General features: G+C 52.7%; 2 protein-coding genes across 5 annotated transcripts in view; both read left to right on the top strand.

Annotated features, from left to right (window-relative positions):
• LOC126572542 (potassium voltage-gated channel protein Shaker) overlaps positions 1 to 19,499 on the top strand; it is an 81,882-nt gene that overhangs the window by 4,449 nt on the left and 57,934 nt on the right. For 2 of the 4 annotated variants that reach the window (XM_050231954.1, XM_050231945.1), the window contains exon 1: positions 8,475 to 8,721. The exons of 1 other annotated variant lie outside the window; for it this stretch is intronic. In XM_050231954.1, coding sequence (XP_050087911.1) covers positions 8,507 to 8,721 — 215 coding nt within the window. In that variant the 5' untranslated portion in view covers positions 8,475 to 8,506. Of the gene's footprint in view, positions 1 to 8,402; positions 8,722 to 19,499 lie in introns of those variants that run through there. One more of the 4 variants, XM_050231936.1, reaches the window with a different exon arrangement.
• On the top strand, positions 7,478 to 8,356 carry LOC126570089 (probable serine/threonine-protein kinase mkcB; the record flags this gene model as incomplete). The annotated part of the gene is made up of 1 exon (XM_050227596.1): positions 7,478 to 8,356. A coding segment is annotated over exon 1 (879 nt), but the record flags the coding sequence as incomplete, so codon positions are not given.

Below are 19,499 nucleotides of genomic sequence, written 5' to 3'. Positions count from 1 at the left end.
CCGACTTCCGAGGTGATCTCTGTTTTTTTTTGTTTTTTTTTTGTTGGGGGGAGTGGGTACCGCGACAGGTTGTTGGGCGATCGCCCGGGTAGTGGCGGCCGTCACGCCACTACCCACTGATAAGTTTAAGATTAGAGGCGATTTGTCAGGGTGCCCACCCGCCCGCCCGCGTTCGGCAATGTGTGCGCGCGCCCGTCGCGATCGCCCACGTCGCACCGTCGCCGCTCGTTCGCGTCGTTTGTCGTTGTCGGACCAGCATCGTCAGCAGCTGGCGGTGGTGGCGGTGGCGGTGGCGGTGCTGCTGCTGCTGCTGCTGCTGCTGCCGTTTGCTACTGTTGACGGGCATAACGGGCCACCCGCCTGGGGCGGGGATCGTACGGTGTGCTCGGTGCGATCCGTCGTCAGTGTTGCTGTGGTTTCCGTACGTAGCGCCCGGTCGGCCCAGACTCGCGACAGAACGACGTGCGAGATCACCGCGCATCACCCGGAGTCCGGAGATCACCCACCCGCACGGTTTGCACCGCCGCCCACCCTTTGTGGGGTGGGGTGCGCAACACTCGATTGATTGACCGATTGTTCGATCCTGCGCCGATTCAAATTCCGAACCCGAAAACCAACCTCCAATCAAACCAAAGCCAATCCGCCGCCATTCAGCTACCCCCCGTTTTTTTTTTGGTGGGGTGGTGGGGGAGCGGGTGGTACGGTACGGAGGCTTTTTCACTGGCTGAACGTGAACGTGACTGAAGTGTTTTGCGATCTGTGTGCGTGCGAGTGTTAGGATATCGCTGTTTGTTGTTTTTTTTTTCTTTTTTCTCTAACGTCTATCGTGGCCTTCTCCTTCCCGGTGTCACAGGGATCGGTCGGAAGGGTTGAACGCAGTGTGTCTGTGGCCCACCATTATCTAATTCTCGAAGCCTCGACGTCCATTGTCTCTCCGAGCATCCTTCTACTGTCCCGAGATTAGCTGGCGCACCAATGTGTATGTGTGTGTTGTGTGTTGAGTGAAGAAAATTCCACCACCACCACCACCACGATCATTCTTCCTTTTCTCACTCGCGCCACCGGAGTAGCTAGCCAGAGAGAGAATCCCTCGCCAACGATGTGACAAACGGGGGTGTGACCTTTTTCTTGCACCCCTCCACCCCCCCCCCCCTTGCACCGCCTTCTGTCAACGTCAATACCACCACGAACTGCCACTAAGCGCAATGTTGTGCCCTTCATCGAACAAAAGTATCGCGCTCGATCACCGCTCACCGCTTGCAACCGACCCTCCTTACCGGCGAAAGGGTGTTGCTGCTGTTGTCGAGTGGCTCAGCCAGCTAGCCCTGGGCATGCTGGTTTTTCTGTTTTTTTTTCTTTATTTGTCGGGGAGCCCACACGCCGTCCCTGAAGCTGAAGGCAAAAAGGGGGTATGGGGTTCGATCAGCAGGGGCGGGGGTGGGTGCAGAGTTGCACCCTTGCAATGTGCGGGTTTGGCAGGTTGCGCAAATGTGTTTGTCGGATGGTTGTGCATTGTTTTTTTTTTAGTTGTTTTTTGTTTTTGGCACCACCCAATCCCGATTTGCCCCGCGAGATCACCAGCGGGAGAGAGAGAGAGAGAGAGCGGGAGTGCTGCGCAGGCGCCGACCTCAAGTCAACGACAACGATTGACGACAGTACGCACTCCCGCTACGTTTGAATATGTGTGTTTTTTTGTGTGTCACAGAGAGAGAGAGGGAGAGAGGGAGAGAAAGTTGTCACGTGTTGGACAGTGGCAGCCCCAGGCCCCAAAATTAGCCTGCCCTAAGTTGAGTTGACGTTGGCCGGACGGGAGGGGAATGGTCGAGCGACTTCAATGCCAACAGCCGCCGCCGGACCGGAAGGCGCTGCGTTCCCCGGTGGCCACATGTTGCTTACAAGCCCGTGCAATCCGGTAGGGCGGTGACGTGGGTGGACGCATCGCCGGGTCAAGGACGTAACGTGCGCACGCGCCGCCCAGCGCGGAAGGGTTGCTGATGATCCGGTGAGCCACCCCCAAAAGGCGTCACGCTCGCGTCTTCTAAAAAACCGTGCGCCCCACTCACCCCCCCCCCCCCCCCCCGTTCGTCCTTTTCTAGCGTCCGCCGGTCGGTGAAAAGGGGGCTGAGGATGTTTTCAGGGAGTGTACAGTGAGTGTGCGTGCATCCGGTGTGTATGTGTGCGCAGTGCCGTAAGCCAACCGTGCAGTTTGTTGTGATTCAATATTCCTAGTTTGAGGCTGGTCCACAGCAGCTCTTCGGAGTGTCCTTAGAGTTAGTGGTCACGTGAGTGAGTGAGTGAGTGTGCCAGTGTCTGTGTGCGTGCTTCCGGTGGTTCCCGATGGTGCAGCGAAGATCGTAAGCGGAAAGGGAACAGGAGGGCAAGGTTGCGCACCAGGTTCGGTGATCCCTGGAGCCCTCGATCCGGCGGGCAACGCGGCGACGTGCGATCGTCCCGCCCCCCGCTCCCCCGCTCCCCCCCTCCCTCACCTCGAAACAACCACCAGCCCCATCAATCTCATTGCAATCAACTGAGGCGAGCCCGGGCGAGTGAGTGCGGTTCGGTGCGAGCAATTTCGGGGCCCATTCGGGTCGCTCTCGCGCTCTCGCGCTCTTCGCTACTGATCTTTCGCTACCACTTTCGTTGCCGTGCCGCGTACAGCCGTCGATGGATCTACTCAAATGGCATACATCTCAGCGCAGGGTGTCATTTCGTCCGCTTTAAGGTGAGGAACGATGCTTGGCGAACGCCCTGCGGCCGCCACACTGCTTGCACTATTGCATTCTATTCGCATTCAATCGTACGTCCCATACACAACGATTCATTGTTTGCCCAATTGTTGTTTGCCCTCATTTACAATCGAAAACTACTCTTTACCGTGTTGGGTTTCGTCTGACATGTGCCAGACCACACCAGGCACGCAGGTTGTTTACCGCATCGTTTCCAATCGGATCCCGGTCGATGTCGATCTACCAGCCTGGTTTGAAGGTGATACAGTCTGTGTCCAATCGGTGGCTAATTTGATTTGTTGCAATTTTATTGTACTGTGCTATCTTCCTCCTTCGAAACAAACGTACACCGACTAGTGTAACCATTACAATCCTTTCGAAATGAGTTTCTTCATGATTTGGATTTGATTTGATTTATTTGCGACCACGTTGAGCTCCGCGTTGATGCGCGTTTGTGCGATGCTTTTGCTGGATGTCAATCTTTTGGGGCAGAGAAAAATGTTTCTAAAAATTTTCCATAGATGTTTACGCTCGAGCAGGTGCCATGACAAGGGCACCATATGAAAGAAAAGAGAAGCATCATTCAAAACCTTCCCTTAAACAGTTAATTGTTCGGGTACAGCTAGCTTCCAACGAGGGAAGTAATGTATACATAAAACATAAAAGCGAAATGACAATAAGCTACATTTATTTTACTTATAGATCCACCGAGAATCTCGCTGGCGCTCACACTTTGGAGCTCGAGACACAATCTCCTAGTCGCTAGAACGCTAGAGAAGAATCTCACTCCCGATAAACACTCCCCGTGTAAACACGCAGCGTCTTATCGGGTTTTGATATCGACATTCTACTTCTTCCTCATTTTTTCAAAAACGAATACATTCTGCTGCTCTTTAATACACTGTGAATACAGCTCCGGGGCATTGGGAGAAGCATTCAAGCCGTGACTTTAGGCCGAACATGTTCGCAGCGAGACTACGCTATTTTTACAAAAGTTGACCAGAGAGCAATCCCTTGTTCGTTTCTTAGCTGTCTCTAGTGCTATCCTAGGAATGCTTAGCGCCTAGTAGGACCGTCGCTGTTCAGTTCTATTTAGTATTTTAAGGGGGGGAGGCTTCGGTATTTTTGGGCCAAAAAAGGCCCGTTTTTGACGACTTTTTGTGACGTAACCTTTTAACTGTATTTTTTCATGTAAATAGCATATTATACTACAACTTTTGAAGAATATTCAGTTTTATTTTGGGGATGATTTATCAAAAACTTCATCCATGGCATCACATTTACGAAGTTGCGTCTGCGAAAAGGTACTGATGCTTTTTGCGATTTTGCCTAAACACACCATATTTGACGCTTTGTTTAAAAAAAAGTATCAACAATTTTCATGAAATTTTGACGAGACTACCTGGCAAAAAGTGTACAGATTATGTGTTAAAAATTTCAAATCGATCGGTGCAGTAGTTTTTACGCTATGTTGTTTTCGGGGAAACGCTGTCCAAAGTAGCGCGCTGCATTGGGCCTTGTATGCAGCTCGGATTTCAAAAATCTGTTTCTTTGTCAGTTTTTCCTCGATTGATCCAAAACTTTTTCACAATATTCGTGAAAGGATCAGCATTCAGGGAAAAGTGTATGAAAGATGTGTCACAAACACAAAATTAAATACCGAAGTCCCCCCTTTAATAGAGATGCTCACGATGCGCGTCCCCCTTCGGCGGATACCGCAGAGCTACCACCGAAGGGGTTAAAAGGCATTGGAAAGGGGGTTTTTCTTGTTAGTAAAAATCCTACACTACCAAAGGGAAGAGGTTTCCCGCCCTACAAGTGGTAAAAAAAGAAGAAAAAAATGTGTAAAACCACGAGACTCGAACAAGCGGGAAAGCAAAAACGAGTTGCACGAGTTCAGGGGCACCTGTGGATGGCCTGCTAGCTGCGCGAAATATGCGCCTTGCCTTTGCACACGCCAAAAAAAAACCAGGAAAAAGGATCAGTAGCTTCAGGACGGCGACGTGGACTACCGAGCTTCTCGGTCCGCAGCCCCGGCTACATTGCGGTTGAACTACCATGCGCCTCCATTGCTCTCGCTCCTGGGCTCCTGACAAACGCGGTTCCGGCACTCGGCGGAACTCTGCTGGGCTCTGCAGGCATCCCGGACACGAGCCGAACTCATTCGGCCGAACTCAGCCTCAGCGATGCCGAGCGGATAAGTCGCGCGCGAGAAACACCGCACAGTGTGACCGTCGTGTGACAGCGCGATGGACGAGCTGCATCATTCGTTTATTAACCGCCACAAGGAGAACAACAACAGCAACAACATCCCCTTCCGGGGGCTGACGAGTTGTTGTTGTTGCTTCTGCTTCTGTTGTTGTTGTTATCGTTGGAGAACCGATCGCCATTTGATGTGCTGGCCGAGCTGCAGCAATGGTCATCCCTTCTTTCTCAATCCGTTTTTCCTCTTTTCCCGGATCGAACCTCGACCCGGCACCGTGCGGTAATTTTGCTAATTGAAGGAAGCTGTGTAATGGTGGATCAGCTTACTGTAAATGTGCTCTCTCTCTCTCTCTCTCTCGCTATTTTTCCTTCTGTCGGTGCGCGCGCGCGCGCGCACACACCTGTGTTTGCTTGTGGTTTAGTAGCATCACCAAGGACCTCCTTGGCGTGATCGGCGAAAGGAAGCTGGTGTGGTGACCACTCACTCACCCATCCACGCGCACATGTACTAACTTACAGACACACAATCAAAATCACGCCGAGGTCGCTGCGATTGTGGTATGGTTTTTTCTTTTTTTCGCAACATTCCACATTGTTTTTGTTATTGCTGCTGTTTTAAGGTCTGTAAAAAAGAGAAGAGTGTCTGAGAAAAAGAGAGAGAGAGAGAGAGAGAGAGAGAGGAGGAGGAGGAGAGAGGAAGAATTGAATGTTATTTAAAATAGATACACGAGTAGAACGCGCTGATTGCTGATGCTGCCACCGCTCGCAGGCCCAACTGGTGAGGCACCCACCAAGGCAGGAATTGTGCCTATTCTCTGCCGCAAGGGAAAGGGAGGGTGGGGGGTGGAGACGAGAGTTAGGACCTTTAGGTTTTTTTTTATAGGAAAATAAAGCTAAAAGCTCACGGAGGACTTGGAACTTGTTGTTGGGTCTAGGTAGCCAGCCAGCCAACCAACCAGTGCGTGGGTATGTGTTGCGAATTGACGCATTTTCGGGGTCAGTGTGTATGTGTCTGCGGATGACGCAAGCTTTCGGGTAGTGTAGTGGCCGGAAGTAAACTGGTCTGGTCTGGGCTACTGGAAGGGAAGTGTGTGGCACACCAAACGAGGAGCTATTGACTGATTTCATGCTCACCGAGCGACCGAGCGACCGAGCGACCGGGGGAATCGAGCACCGAGCAAAGCGCAATGCCCGTTTGGAACCGTCCCGTGGTAGTAGTGCCTCCGCTTTCGGTCACGCTCGGGCCCTCTCTCTTGCTCTCTCTCTCTCTCTCTCTCTCTCTCTCTCTCTCTTTCGCTACATGTTAGTTGTTCCTGGTCTAGAGGTCCATTCGCTTTCGCAAAACGCTCTACATTGTCAAATGTCTCAGCGTCTTTGTTTCGTTCACGCTTCTCTCTCTCTCTCTCTCTCTCTCTCTCTCTCTCTCTTGCTGTTTGGCGTGTTTTTTTTTGCCGCTATTTCCGTCGGCACACGCTGCTCTGCCTGAGAGCGCTGAGCGCGCTTCTCTTGGGAGCTGCTGCTGCTGCTGCTGCAGAGGATAGCGATATGCCCGTATATCGGTTGCGGTCGTTTCTAGTAATGCGTTTGGGGTCACCCCCCCAACCTCGATCTCACCTTTGTTTGATCCTTAACCACCGCTTCGTGCCCACACGAGCTCCCTCACTCACTCTCCACCTACCCACTACTACCATTATACAGTTTTGGCTAATTTCGGGCCGCTTGGGCCGGGGGTGTGTGCAGGATCCACCACCACCAGCAGCCGTTGCTCGTCCTAAACGCGAGTCACGCTGTCGCACAAAAAGGTAGCAGCAACACACGCACCCCACCCCACCCACCCACAAATACACATACGCAGGCAGGCACGCAAACGTCTGTGCCCGTGTCCCCGTGTATGTGTGTGGTTAAGGTGGAGGGAGCTGGTCTCCTGGCTAGACCGTGAAAAAAGGACCACCCGAGCAGACGAACGAATTCGCGCGTGGGTGTGTAAGTGTGGGTGTGTGCTGCTGCTGGTTGTCGGTCGGTCGGTCGGTCGGTCGGGCGGTCGATCGGTCCGTCGGTTTGGTCGCTTGCGGAATCTCGCGTTCTCCGCGTTGCCACATAAGCGTCAGCGCCTTCCCAGGTTGACGTTGGGCTCGCTGCGTTAGCATTCCCGTATTGCAATTCCGTGCAGCGTAAAGCTCGGTGGCAGGACACTGTTTGGGAGGAGTAGCTAGCCAGCTAGCCAGCCAGCCAGCGAGCCAGCCAGTCAGCAACAACCTTTTCTTCCTTTCTTCCTTCCGTCTTTCCTTTACGTGGGTGTTTGTGTGTGTCTGTGTGTCTTTGTGTGTGCGTGCGTGTGCCAGCCCCCGTCCGTATGTGTAGGTGATTCGGTGACCCAGGCGAGGGGGGGGGGCAAGTTTGGTGACATCGTTGGCGTGAAGTCAACCGGATTGGACCGGAGTGCTTTCATTTCACGGGTCCCCGTGTCCGTAACCGTGTCCTTCAGGCTTCGCTTCACTTGCGCTGCGCGTTTTGCTGCGGTGAGCAAAAGTCACGGATCACCACCAATGGGGGCTGTTAGTACCGGTGCGGAATCGCTGGAGTGCTGTAACGGTAGCAGTGCAGCAGCTGCAACCAGCAACGCCCAGAACCAACCGGCAGGACCACCACAAGGAGCAGCAGCAGTGGCAGCATCTGCGGCGCCAACCCACACCAATCAGCAGCAGCAGCAGCAGCAGCAGCAGCAGCTCGCACCATCCGGTTCCAGTGGATCGCTCCGGCCACCGAGTACGCTACCACTCCCGGCAACCACCACCACAGGCAACGGCAATCTGCGGCCACCACAACAACCAATCCGTCAGTCAGCACACCAACAGCAGCAGCAGCAGCAGCAACAGAAGATCCACGAGCATACGCAGCTAGACATCGAGAACAACAACAACAACAACAACAGCAACAATGTTCGATGGCAGCAGCAACAGCAACAGCATCTGTACGTCAATCCAGTGCAGAGCTACCTCAACTACGATCTCTACCTGAAGCACACGCTCTACGATGAGCACGAGTACTTTAACCATCTCAACAACAATGGCACCGTCGGCAACGGTACGGCCAAGCTGGCCCCGCTCGCCACCGCCGGCACGATGTCGCTGCACTCGGAGTACACCGGCCCCGATACGCCGCTAACGCTCGACGCCAGCAACCGGTCCTCCGGGTCCTGCCAGTGTCTGTTCACGCGCTACTGCACCGGCAAGGGCCGGCGCCGGTCCTGCACCTGTACGCTCGGCTCCTGCTGCCACGGTTCCGACGCGGACGCGGGATCGGTGGCGGCGGCGGCGGCGCCCGGCAAGAAGGGCAAGGGATCAGCAGGTGGGAAGCAGGGCGCGAAGGGAGCGAAGGCACCCGGCAAAGCGTCCGCCGCTGGGCAGCTGGCAGCCGTTAAGGAGCAGCAGGAGGCATCGGCGGCACCGGTAGCGGCACTGACAGCGAAACCCAAACCCACCACTACCGGGGCAGGGGGTGGTGGTGCAGCAGCTGCCCGAAACCGGGGAGCGGCGGGACGGGGTGGGGCCGGTGCAACCGATACCGATCCACTGATGAGGCGCCCCCGCCGCAAGAAGGACACCAGCGAGCAGGATCTGGCGGCGAAGCTGCAACAGCAGCAGCAACTCCTGCAACCCCTGCACCACCAGCACCACCAGCAGCAGCAGCAGCAGCAGCAGTTTGGCAGTCACGGTGATGGGGACTGGGAGCAGCAGTACGGGCGGCAGCAGCAGTACGGGCAGCAGCACGATCAGCAACATCAACACGAGTAAATATCCAAATCATCCCCAATCCAGCAACACACACACCAAACCAAACGGGAAACCACCACACCACTCTCACACGGCAGCACAACCTGTACACCACAGAACAGAAAAAGAATCTCCTTCATCCCCCACCACCCCCTCGTTTGCTGCTTAACTCTCTCTCTCTCTCTCTCCCTCTCCACGCTCCACCTCAGCTCACGCTGATTTCTTTCACGTTCCACTGTTCCACAGTCACACCCTTCCCGGTTCACCCCCTTCTGCACTGCTCGCAGAACCCTTGCACGCTGACCGTTCTCGCTTGCTCTGAAGACAGACACACACACAGGAATGCAGGCACACAAAGCTCACACACAGCGGAGAGCAGAAGAGCAGCAGAGTAGAAGAGATTTGTTGCACCCCCCCTTTTCATCCCCATTCCAATAAAAACCCTTGAAATGAATGGAGTTGAAGGGCTGATCGAATCAAAGCCAATCTTCCCTAGTGGTTAGGAGCCGCTGCACGCTGCTGATTAGCCACCAAGGCACAGGCCAGGCAAAAAACAACCCCCCCTTTGGTGGCGCAATGATTTGGATTCGGGTTCCAGCGCCGTGGCGCCATCACCGCAAGGGCGCTACCGTGCGTGCAGACACTGCATTTCGCCACCCCTTTCCCCAGTGGTGGTTTCGCTACGCCATAATTAAATAATCGATTGACCGGCCGACCACCACCACCACCACCACCACCACCACCAGCAGAACGGTCTGGTTGTGTCGCGTTGGGCCCGCCTTAATTACCTGTTTGCACGCCGCAGATGAAGAAGAAGAAGTGAAACAAAAAAACCGGGTGAATTACCCTTTTTTTCGCCCTTTTTTCGTCGTCTTCGATGTTGTTGCTTGTGTTGCTTGGTTGTCGTGGCCGTTAGTCGCACGTTAGTGTGGTTGAAATCACGGCAAAAAAACAACACACCCTACCCAATCCCTGGTGCCGGTGCTGGACACTTGCGCGCGCGCGCATTTTGGGTCACACGTTGAGGGCAGGGGTATGCAGATTGCTCCAGAGTACAGCGGGGCAGCTGTGTTCCTGTGTGTCGCTCGTTGTTGACCACCCGTTTCGACCACCCAGCCTCCCTAATTATAGACCCCCATCAACGGGCCGACCAGGATGTTTCCTTCAAGGCGTTTTTGGGGGGGAGGAGAGCGGGTGCCATTTCCAGATGGCGCCACTATTACGCCCATTTAAACCATGGATTGGTGCACGATGCAACACAGAGGGTTGCGGGTGCAGTTGTGGTACTGTGTTGGATAAAAAACGGAAAACGATACATAAAAAAAACCAAATAACTTCATCGCTACCAAAATGGCATTGTTTTTAAGGGGGGTTTGTAATAGAAGTTTAGAAATTGCTAAATAACCCATTAAGTATGAAAGAAACTTATTACGTCTATGATTTAGTTCTTTCGATTCGACTTCAAAATGATGCCATTTTGTTTAGGGAAGGTTCACCGCTCCATATGTTTTATCGTTTTAAAGTACAACTAAATACCTTTAAAACGCACTAAGTTACTCCTCATAATATTAACTTTAACCTATTTAATTCTCAAGTTGAAAATGTCGAGTTTTGGGTCGGAAAAGGTTTTTGACAGATTTTTGGGTCTGATAGAGGCTAGGCGATTTGTTGCAAAAACCGGTTGAATACTATTTACAATGTTTTGAATGGGCTGTGTTAGGATCTCCACTGTATTTCCCAGACATTGTTCTTTTTGAATACTACTTGTTTGCGCTACTGAAAATAAATGGTTTTTGTTGAGGCTAAAAATCGAAAAAATCTAAACTACCATAAATCGATCTGTTGCGTACCAAAAACACGCTCACTCAAACTGAAAACTATGCGATTCTTTTAGGAGACGTAGACAAAAGGGTTTTCTGCCATGTGCTGCCCTCCCATTTCCTACCATAACACCTCTACCATCCCGTCATGTCCCTGCGGTGGGCCTCTAATTTGATGTTTTCTTACCCTTCCATACAGGCTACTATATCCTTCAGCTCGTTACCTTGCTCCCGCCTTTCCCAGACGCCCATTCCCTTATTGCCATCCTTAACACCCACACGCACACAGACACACACAAACATAAACACACAGTCTGCAAAAAAAGAAAAGTGAAGCACCACGGAGCCACGGAGCAGCATCTTCGCTTGAACGCGGCCGCACCAACGCATGCACCCGCCTGCCTGCCTACCCCTTGGCGGAGATTCCCTGAAATTCCGAGGGAAGGAGGGGGAGGGGGAAGGGGGCTACGGGGTGGCTGACACACTGAGCTGGCTGGCTGCATGCTGATGGGCTCGATGGATCGATGGAAGGCCCGCTGCCGGCTTGGCACTCTGTCTGTTCTCTGTCGCTGTTTGTTCACGTAGCCACGTAGTAGTAACGGAATTTCCTCTCCCCCCCCCCCCCCTATTCCTCCTTCGAAATTCCCACTCACCCGTTGCAAGAGAGGCTGTGCAGTTCGTAGTGCTTCGTATTCGATCCGGTTCGACGTCTGTAGCTGTTGTTGTTATTGTTGTTGTTGCCGCTGTTGCTGCTGCTATGCTACCGCTGTGTATGCTTTCGATCGCACCTGATTACATCCCACCCTTAATGCCAACATTCCCCTTTTTAACCCACTCCACTTGTGTGTTGCGTTGGCCTGGCCTGGCTTGGCCTGGCCTGGCCTGTCTGCCTGCCTGAAACGCTTCGACGAAGGCATCGATGGGTGCCTTATGTGTATGCTCGCGTCTGCCGCTTGCGCTTTGATGCGCGACAAAAACCCACATCAAGCTACTTCAGTTTCAGCGCTTAAGCTATTTAATCACTTTCGTTTGGCACAGGCCACCCAGTAGGATAGTTTGTGATAGGGGAGAGCAACAGAGAGAAAGCGAGGTAGAGAGAGAGAGAGAGCAATGCGTACAGTCAGGTATAGTACAGTCAGGGAGCGACCAAAATGAAACGATTGAACACCTTCTTCGTCACTTGCTACGCATCTATAGGGGGTTTAGCGTAGGACAGCAAGCGCACTCGTAGTTTTGTGGCCTTACGAATAAAAAAAGAGACCTAGAGAGTTAAGTAAGGGCTAGAACAAAAAAAAGCGCAACCTAGAGAACTAGAGAACGGTGGAAAACTGACGCACTGACGTGGATTTTTTGGCCTGGGGCTGAATAAAAACAAAACGGGTGGTTTTTTTTTTACACGAAACAAGAAAACAAAAGTAACAATAAAAAAGCGCGCCCTCCGGGCGGACCGGTTTTTATGCTTTATTTTTAATTTCCTTAACCCGTTCCAAACGTTCCCTTCAACATTATCCCTTTGCGTATGTCGCTCGCTCTCACTCCCAATAGCAAACGCGGTTCTGGGTTTTCTGGCAAAACGGGCACGCGCTTCTCGCCATGTTTGCTTCTCTCACACGTCGTTCGGTTATGCTGCAGTAGCTTTTGATATCTTTCTATGTTGCAGGGGGGGAGTTTGGAAAGGAACTGCCGCCACTGTCGCTGCTAGTGATTCTTCTTCTTCTTCTTGGCTTCACACCGTCCCCTTCCCGAAACCCTCCGGCAAGCTTTAGCTGTGTCTAGTCTAAGTCTTCGCGCCCGAGCGCACGCTTCGTGAGCACCACGCTTTCGGTTGTGAGCTGCGTTTATATATGCATATAAATCGCTCCTTCAAGGAGAGACAGAGAGAGAGAGAGAGAGAGACGGAGCGAGAGAGAGATTTGGTGTTGTACCGATCGGCGTGAAACAATTAAGGGGCGACTTCGGTTTCCCAGAAAACCAACGTTTTCAAAGTCGGTGTCCAGCGTAAAACCTACTAGACCGATTGATTTGAAATTTTTAACACATAATCTGTACACTCTTTGCCAGGTAGCCCCGTCAAGATTTGATGAAAATTGTTGAAAACTTTTTTTTAAATAAATCTTTAAAAATCGTGTTTTATTCGAAATGGCAAAAAAGCATCACTTTCTGCCCACTTTAAAAATTTGCCAACAATCGAAAAAAAGGAAATTTAACGAAAACTTGTCGATTTTACCTAGATAAACTTATAACCTTTCAAACGAGTATCAATTTGTATGTTTCTGACGATCCATCGGGCAGCTACGATGGGCACCGCTGAAAAGTACCTTTTCGCAGACGCAACTTCATAAATGTGATGCCATGAATGAAGTTTTTGATAAATCATCCCCAAAACAGAACCAAATATTCTTCAAAAGTTCTAGTTTAATATACCATTCAACTGTGAAAAAGAAGTTGAATGGTTACGGCACAAAAAATCGTCAAAAATGTGCCATTTTTGGATCCGATTCAAAAGACTTAAAGCGACGAACCCGGTTTGGATCACAGTGTGATCACACTTTTTCAACTTTAAAATGCTGCCAAAACTCGAAAAATTGGAATATCAATAAAAACTCAACGGCACTACCTAGATAATCTTGTTATCTATCAAAAGAATATTGATTTGCATAATATTGATTTGAGATCACCCATCACGCGGCTACGATGCGCATCGGAAGAGGGACATTTTTACAAACACGTCTTACTAAAATTAATGCCTCCTGTGAAGTTTTTATCGTATCTTCCTCAAATTAGAACTAAATATTCTTGAAAACTTGTAGTTTAATATGCCATTCACTTGAAGAAATAAAGTAGAATGGTTGCGTCACAAAAAATCGTTAAAAATTAGCCCCCTTCGATCGATCGGCAATACTATCTCTCTTCCTCTCTCTGGCTCTCTCGTGCTCTCTCTCGCTCTCTGTAGTTGTATGTCGATCAATCTCACATCGCTCCGCCGACGCCGCCTCCCTGCCCCACCCACCCCTTCTATTCTACTCCTAAAATACTAGGCCACTCTCTTTACGTCTCCTTGTCTTTCTTTCCCCTTTTTCTCTTCTTCTCTCTACCTCTTTCCCACAGGTGAGTACAGAGTGCATTAGGCCATGAGTAGTGTTCCGAATAGACACCCTGCTTCTTCTTCTTCTTCTGCTCGGATGCCGCGGTTTGTATACAGCTCCCCTGGTCCTGGAGAGCTGCTCGGAGCGATCCGGTTTTTGGACCCACACAATGTGTCACTAGAGCGCGCGTTGGACCAAAAAACAAAAAAATAACGCCATCCTGCTGTGTCTGCGTCTCGTGACGTAACAATTAATCTGCGGTCATAAAATCATTCGAATCAGCCCTCGAATTTCGGGGCAAAAGCATGGGAGCTATGCTTGATTCGGGGAGTGGGGAGAATTCACAAGGTCACAAGGAGCGAGGTACGCGTGCCGCGTGCCATCCATCGATAAATGTCCCTGGCGCTGTTTTTTGTTTTGTTTTCTTCGTTTTTTCTTTTTTTGGTGGAGACGCAGCGAATGTGCGGCAGTGGTTACGGTGCGCACAGCGACGGCAACGCAAAACCCGAGCGCCCGCATTGCACCATTCATCGCACCAAAAACCCATTCATCATCCCTAATCATTAGTGCCGCCTGCGCCTTCACCGTCGCCCGTCGTTTTGGGGGGGGGGGGGGGGGCTGGCGCCGTGTTTGGGGTGGCGTTGCAAGAGTTTCACGCTTCACCACGCTTATCGGTCACTGTCGTTTGGGGGGGGGGGGGGGGCTGGCGCCGTGTTTGGGGTGGCGTTGCAAGAGTTTCACGCTTCACCACGCTTATCGGTCACGCTAGCGGTGTACGGGTTCGTTCGTGGGCGAAGGGGGGATTGCTAAGCGAAGCGTTATGTCTGCATTATCGTTCATTGCTATTTCCTGCGGCATCGCGGAGGGTTGCGAGGCTGCTTTTTTTTTTTTTTATCATGACACCAACGAAACTGCCCGAAGAGCTGCAAAGTGAAGAGCGCGCGAGAGAGAGAGAGAGAGAGAGAGAGAGAGAGAGAGAGAGGGAGAAAAAAAACAGATTAAAAACATCTTACGAAGGAACAAATGCATCAGGTGGTCGACGGCGGCGGCGGCGGCGGCAACGTGTGGCACTTGCCAGTGCAGCATCCTTTTTTGCATCCGTGCACACCGTGGGTCCGGGGCCAAGTGCCCTTCGGGCACACACAAAGACACACTCCCACCTCATCCTTTTTTAGTCGCGTTTTGTGACGGTGCAGTTAAGCAAACACATACACGCGCACTCGTGGCGCCAAGTGGCGCTCATCTTCAGTCTCATTCGTCCAATTTGCCACTCCACCACACTCCAGTGTGGTACTCGAGCCCAAGGGCTTCAGAGGCGTTCAAGGGTGTTATTTGCCTGCAGCACTCGAGGCAGCACCCTCCTCTTGCAGTTGATCTGGTGGCCCGTTTATGGGGTGTACCCCGTTTTTTTTGTTTTTTTTGTCAGGGTAGGCTTGTTTGTCAATGATGGCAGCCTTCGGGAAGGAGTGTGCTGGACATCCGCGTCGCCCAGTCACCTGTGATGGGTGGCTTAACAGCGAAAACCGAACGAAAGAGAGCGGAGAAAAACGCCAAAACAAAACGAGAGAACCGGAAGAGGGGGGTGGGGCCAACCGAGAGTACCGAGCGTAACGACCTTCCCCATTTGGCACGTCGCTGCTCGTTCGTTTAGTTTGATAATCGAAGCTGACAGCTACCGTTTGGCATCCATCCAGCATGCCGTTTGACATGGCGGCTGTCACCGTGCCCGAAAACCGAACCGCGACTGAACCGCGGACCTGAACCGCGGATAGAAACAGCAAAAAAAGAAAAGGGAAAATCGAGCGAGAGAGCGAGAGAAGAGAGGCGAAAGTGATTGGGTTGACTGCGTAGAGGGAGCGCACCGGGAGTGCGCTGGCTCGAGGACGAACCCGCGTCCTCGTGTCCTTTCCGAGTAGTGTGGCGGCGTGAGTGACTGCGCGCGAGCGAGCGAAGATCCGGGGAGGGCGGAAGATCTCTTATCTCTGGCATCGGTCGGTCGGAGATGAGCTACTGGCTGCTGCAGCACTTTCGTAGTAATAAGATAATTTCCTAATTGAAAGCGAGAGCGAGAGCGAGAGAGAGAGCAGGAAAGAAAGGTTTCGAAAGGCTACTCTCCCCCTTTTTGTCAGCGACGGCAATGCAGTCTGTACGTCTGTATTGATGAGAGGAAGTAAAGGATGTTTACCTGAGGTTCCTGCTCGGGAACATGCGTGTTCTGCGCCTCGCCGTACAAAAAAAAAAAAAACCAAAAACATACACACCGACCACGATCACGGTGACGCATAATGCGCCCGAAGGTCGCCGAGCCGAGCGAGCCGGTGTCCGCGCGCTGTCCGAAAGCATACCGAGCTGCCGAAGCCAGCCAGCCAGCCAGCCAGCCAGCCAGCCAGCCTGTGAGTGACCGAACGTGGCGGCATCACGGCAGCAGCCAAGTGAGCAATCGTGCTGCCGTTGCCTGTTGTGGTTTGACGCGGCTAAGAACGCATCCCCCGAGAACTTTTCTCCCTCCCTTTTTTCTCTCTCTCTCTCTCTCTCTCTCTCTCTCCCTCTGTCTCTTTCGCTCTGTTATTCACCATCACTCCACTGTCGCATTCGCTACAATTGTGCTCCTCACCTGTGATGAGTGCTGGGTTACGTGAGCCTTTGTTTCCCGTTTTTTTTGTATTCCTTCTCATCCCCCCCCCCCCCACCCCCTATTCCCTCCATCCGCAGTAGTGGAGAGCCGGAGAGAGCCGGAGCGAACGCAGCACGCACGCGACCCTTCCTGAGGTCTGAGTGGCACACGAAAAGAGAAAAATAATAATAATAATAATAAAACGCCAGGCAGCCAGGGCTAGCCCGAGAGCCAGTCCACGAACGCTGCCACCGAGTTGCTTGTTCTGTTTTGGTTCTTCGCCCAGCCCAGCCGGCACAGCGAACGCTAAACTGGTGGCTAAACGGAGGGCGCCCATTCGCTGGCTGGCACACAGCAAAAGTGCACGCACCGAGACCGGACACCGTCTTCTCGCCGGGCACACAACGCGGGGCCCAAAAACTAGGCAAGGCCTGGTTCGGTTGTTTCGATTGCCAGTGGTCGCGTTTAAGGGTCTTAATAGGGAGGGGGGCTGGGACCCTTTCTTGATCACCTTTTAAGGGAAGCGTCTACTACTGCTGCTGCTGCTGCTGCTGCTAGAGACCGGACGATCCGTCGCAATGCGTCGTGGTGATGGAGTGGATAGTAAGCAGCAAAACCGGACGGCACCAGCAGCAGCCGTACAACATGACTGACACAAAGACCCAGCGCACGCAGAACCAGTGGAGCCAGCGTCACGGTAGTGGCAATTGTGTGTGGCGCGCGCGCGCGCGCGCGCTCGCCCCAGTGTGTCTATATGTGTGTTGAGTGTTCGTGCCGGTGCAGCAAAGTGTCGTCGGTCTGTTTGGTCTCTTTGTTGTGCAGTCTACTACCGCTGCTACTACTACTACTACTACTACTACTACTGCTACCGATTGGGGTCTAAACCCTTTCGCCGGATTCGCCCAAAGCCAAGCGTTTGTTTTTGTGCGTGGTGCGTGTTTGTGTGCGCGTTCGCCTGATCGCCTGACACGGACGACGGTGTACTGCAGCATCGGTTGCCACTGCTACTACCACCACCACTACTACCAGCTGCTGCAGCTGCTGCTGCTGCTGCTGCCGATTATTACTACAATCATTATTACTGCTGCTGCGTGTCTGTTGGCGTGTCCTAGGGACCTCTACGTGCGATCCATCCAGTGACTACCTGAATCTACCCCCCCCCCCCCCCCCCCCCCCCTGATTCCCGCCGCTTGCTTGCTTGGCGCACCACACGTGGTGGCCGGGTGGTCGTTCTGTTTGTGGCTGTGGCGATTGTGGCGCAGTTAGTGGAGCGGTATTGGGCTAAGGTCACCAGGGTGGGACCACGCGTTGCCCCCATACCACCACCTCTCTCTCTCTCTCTCTCTCTCTCTCTCTGGCTCTCTCCAGTACCTCGCATTTGTTCTTTTTCTCTCTTCTTCTCTCTCCCCGTTTTCTTCTCTCTATTTCAAACACATGCATGGACCCACACACACACATATATCGACACACAGTCCAGTTGATGCGTTTTGTGGAAAAACCGCAGAAAATTCCCTTCCCACCACCCACCCCTACAGTGAGCCGCGTGGCAGGCGGCAAACACAAAGGCAACGTTGTTTGCAGCAGCAACATAAAACAACAAAGTGCGGCCCTGCTCAGTGTTTTCGGGAGGACATTTTACGACGTCACACAAACACACTAAGCCCACGAACCCGAACGAGTGTTTTGGGCAAATCGAAAACATTAATCCTTCCCACCCCCTGTCTCTCTCTCTCTCTCTCTTTCTCTTTCTGTTGGCCGTCTTGGTGGCTGGTTTTGTCGCTGCGTGGAGGTCCTTTCGTGGGACCACACAGACACACACATACAAACAAAACAAACACAATGCAGTAGATGGTTGTTACTAATGAAAACCCTGTGTCTGTGTGTACGTATGCGCGTGTGTGGGTGGGTGGCGAGATCAGGCGAGTCGCGTGATTAGCGGCGATACTCCCTGACCCTGATGCCGTCGCCTTTCGCGATTGGGGGCCTCCCGGGACCCCTTTTCCGTCCGAAAAACGACGACTCAGCACTTCTGCAGACTCAGGTCTGGTCAGTAGCACTAACCGTGAACACACACAACCCCGTTCGCTGGTGTCGGTGGTGTGCTGGCACACAACGGCCCCGTGTCGGTGGGCAGCGTGGGACCAACCACACCAATCAAGTCGGAACCGTTTGAGGCCCGACGCGACCGAGGAGTGCACGATTCGTTCGTTCGTTCACGGGGTCCGAAAGAGAAAGAGAAAGAGAGAGAGAAAGAGAGAGAGAGAGAGAGAGTGAGTGAGAGAGAGATAGGGAGGGAAATGGAAATCGAAAGAGAGGCAGAGAGAGAGTGAGACCTTCTTTCTCAGGGGCCAGCATGGGCTGGGAGTGAGAGGGGTCCGTCCGACCGTCCGTCCGACCGTCCGCACGCTCCGTTGAGCGCTGAGAACGTCGAGGAGGTCACAAGGCTCGGTCGCCGGCACTGCTACCCAGTTGTTGTCGTGCTGGCTCAGCGAGCGTCAGTCCAATCCGTGCATTCCCCCTCGGGTCGTGCGTAATACCGCATCGGTCTGTGCAACGCTGTGTGTCTGTGCGAGTGTGTGTGTGCGAGTGTGTGCGAGTGTGTATCGTGGGGCCAAAAGGAGTACCAACCACGGAGGGGGGGGGGGGATGGGGCCAGGGATGTGTGAGAGATGAAAGAGTGAAGGTTGACGTGCGTTGACCAATGCCATTCGACGCCAAACCCAATCTGCCAATCAACCCACCACCCCTTGAGCCGGCCAAAAACCAAACGGCAACAGCAACAGCAACACCAGCAACAACACCAGCAACCTTCACCACCGAAACAGCGCCAAAAGACAACAACAATTACCTGCAGCAGCACCAGCACCAGGCAGCAGAAACCGGGAATGTGTGACAGGTGTCTGCTTGAGGGTGATGTCAACTGTCGTCGGCAACCACACCAAACAACAGCATGCGTGCTGTTGCGTGTTACGAATCGGTCAACGAATCCGCGCCGATCCTTGTGCCAGACAGCGCAGCCACTCGAGCAGCAGCCGGGCACAACTTTAGCAACTGCCATCAACAACAATAAACAATACCAGCCGTGGTAGACATACACAGCGGCACACACGCACGCGGGCAACGTCAACAACAAATAAGCGCAGCAGTAGCAGCAGCAGCAGCAGTAGCAGCAGCAGTTCAGCTACTGCTGCTGCTGCTGTGGCATTGCTCGGTGTTGTCCCTGTCCGATGTCCGTGTGTCCGTGGTGTGTGTGTTTCTGTTTGTGTGTGCATGGC

This window comes from Anopheles aquasalis, chromosome X (genome assembly GCF_943734665.1).
Source record: "Anopheles aquasalis chromosome X, idAnoAquaMG_Q_19, whole genome shotgun sequence".
NCBI classification, from domain to species: Eukaryota; Metazoa; Arthropoda; class Insecta; order Diptera; family Culicidae; genus Anopheles; species Anopheles aquasalis.
The sequence above is the reverse complement of the archived record's forward strand: the minus strand, read 5'-3'. Positions and strand labels throughout refer to the sequence as shown.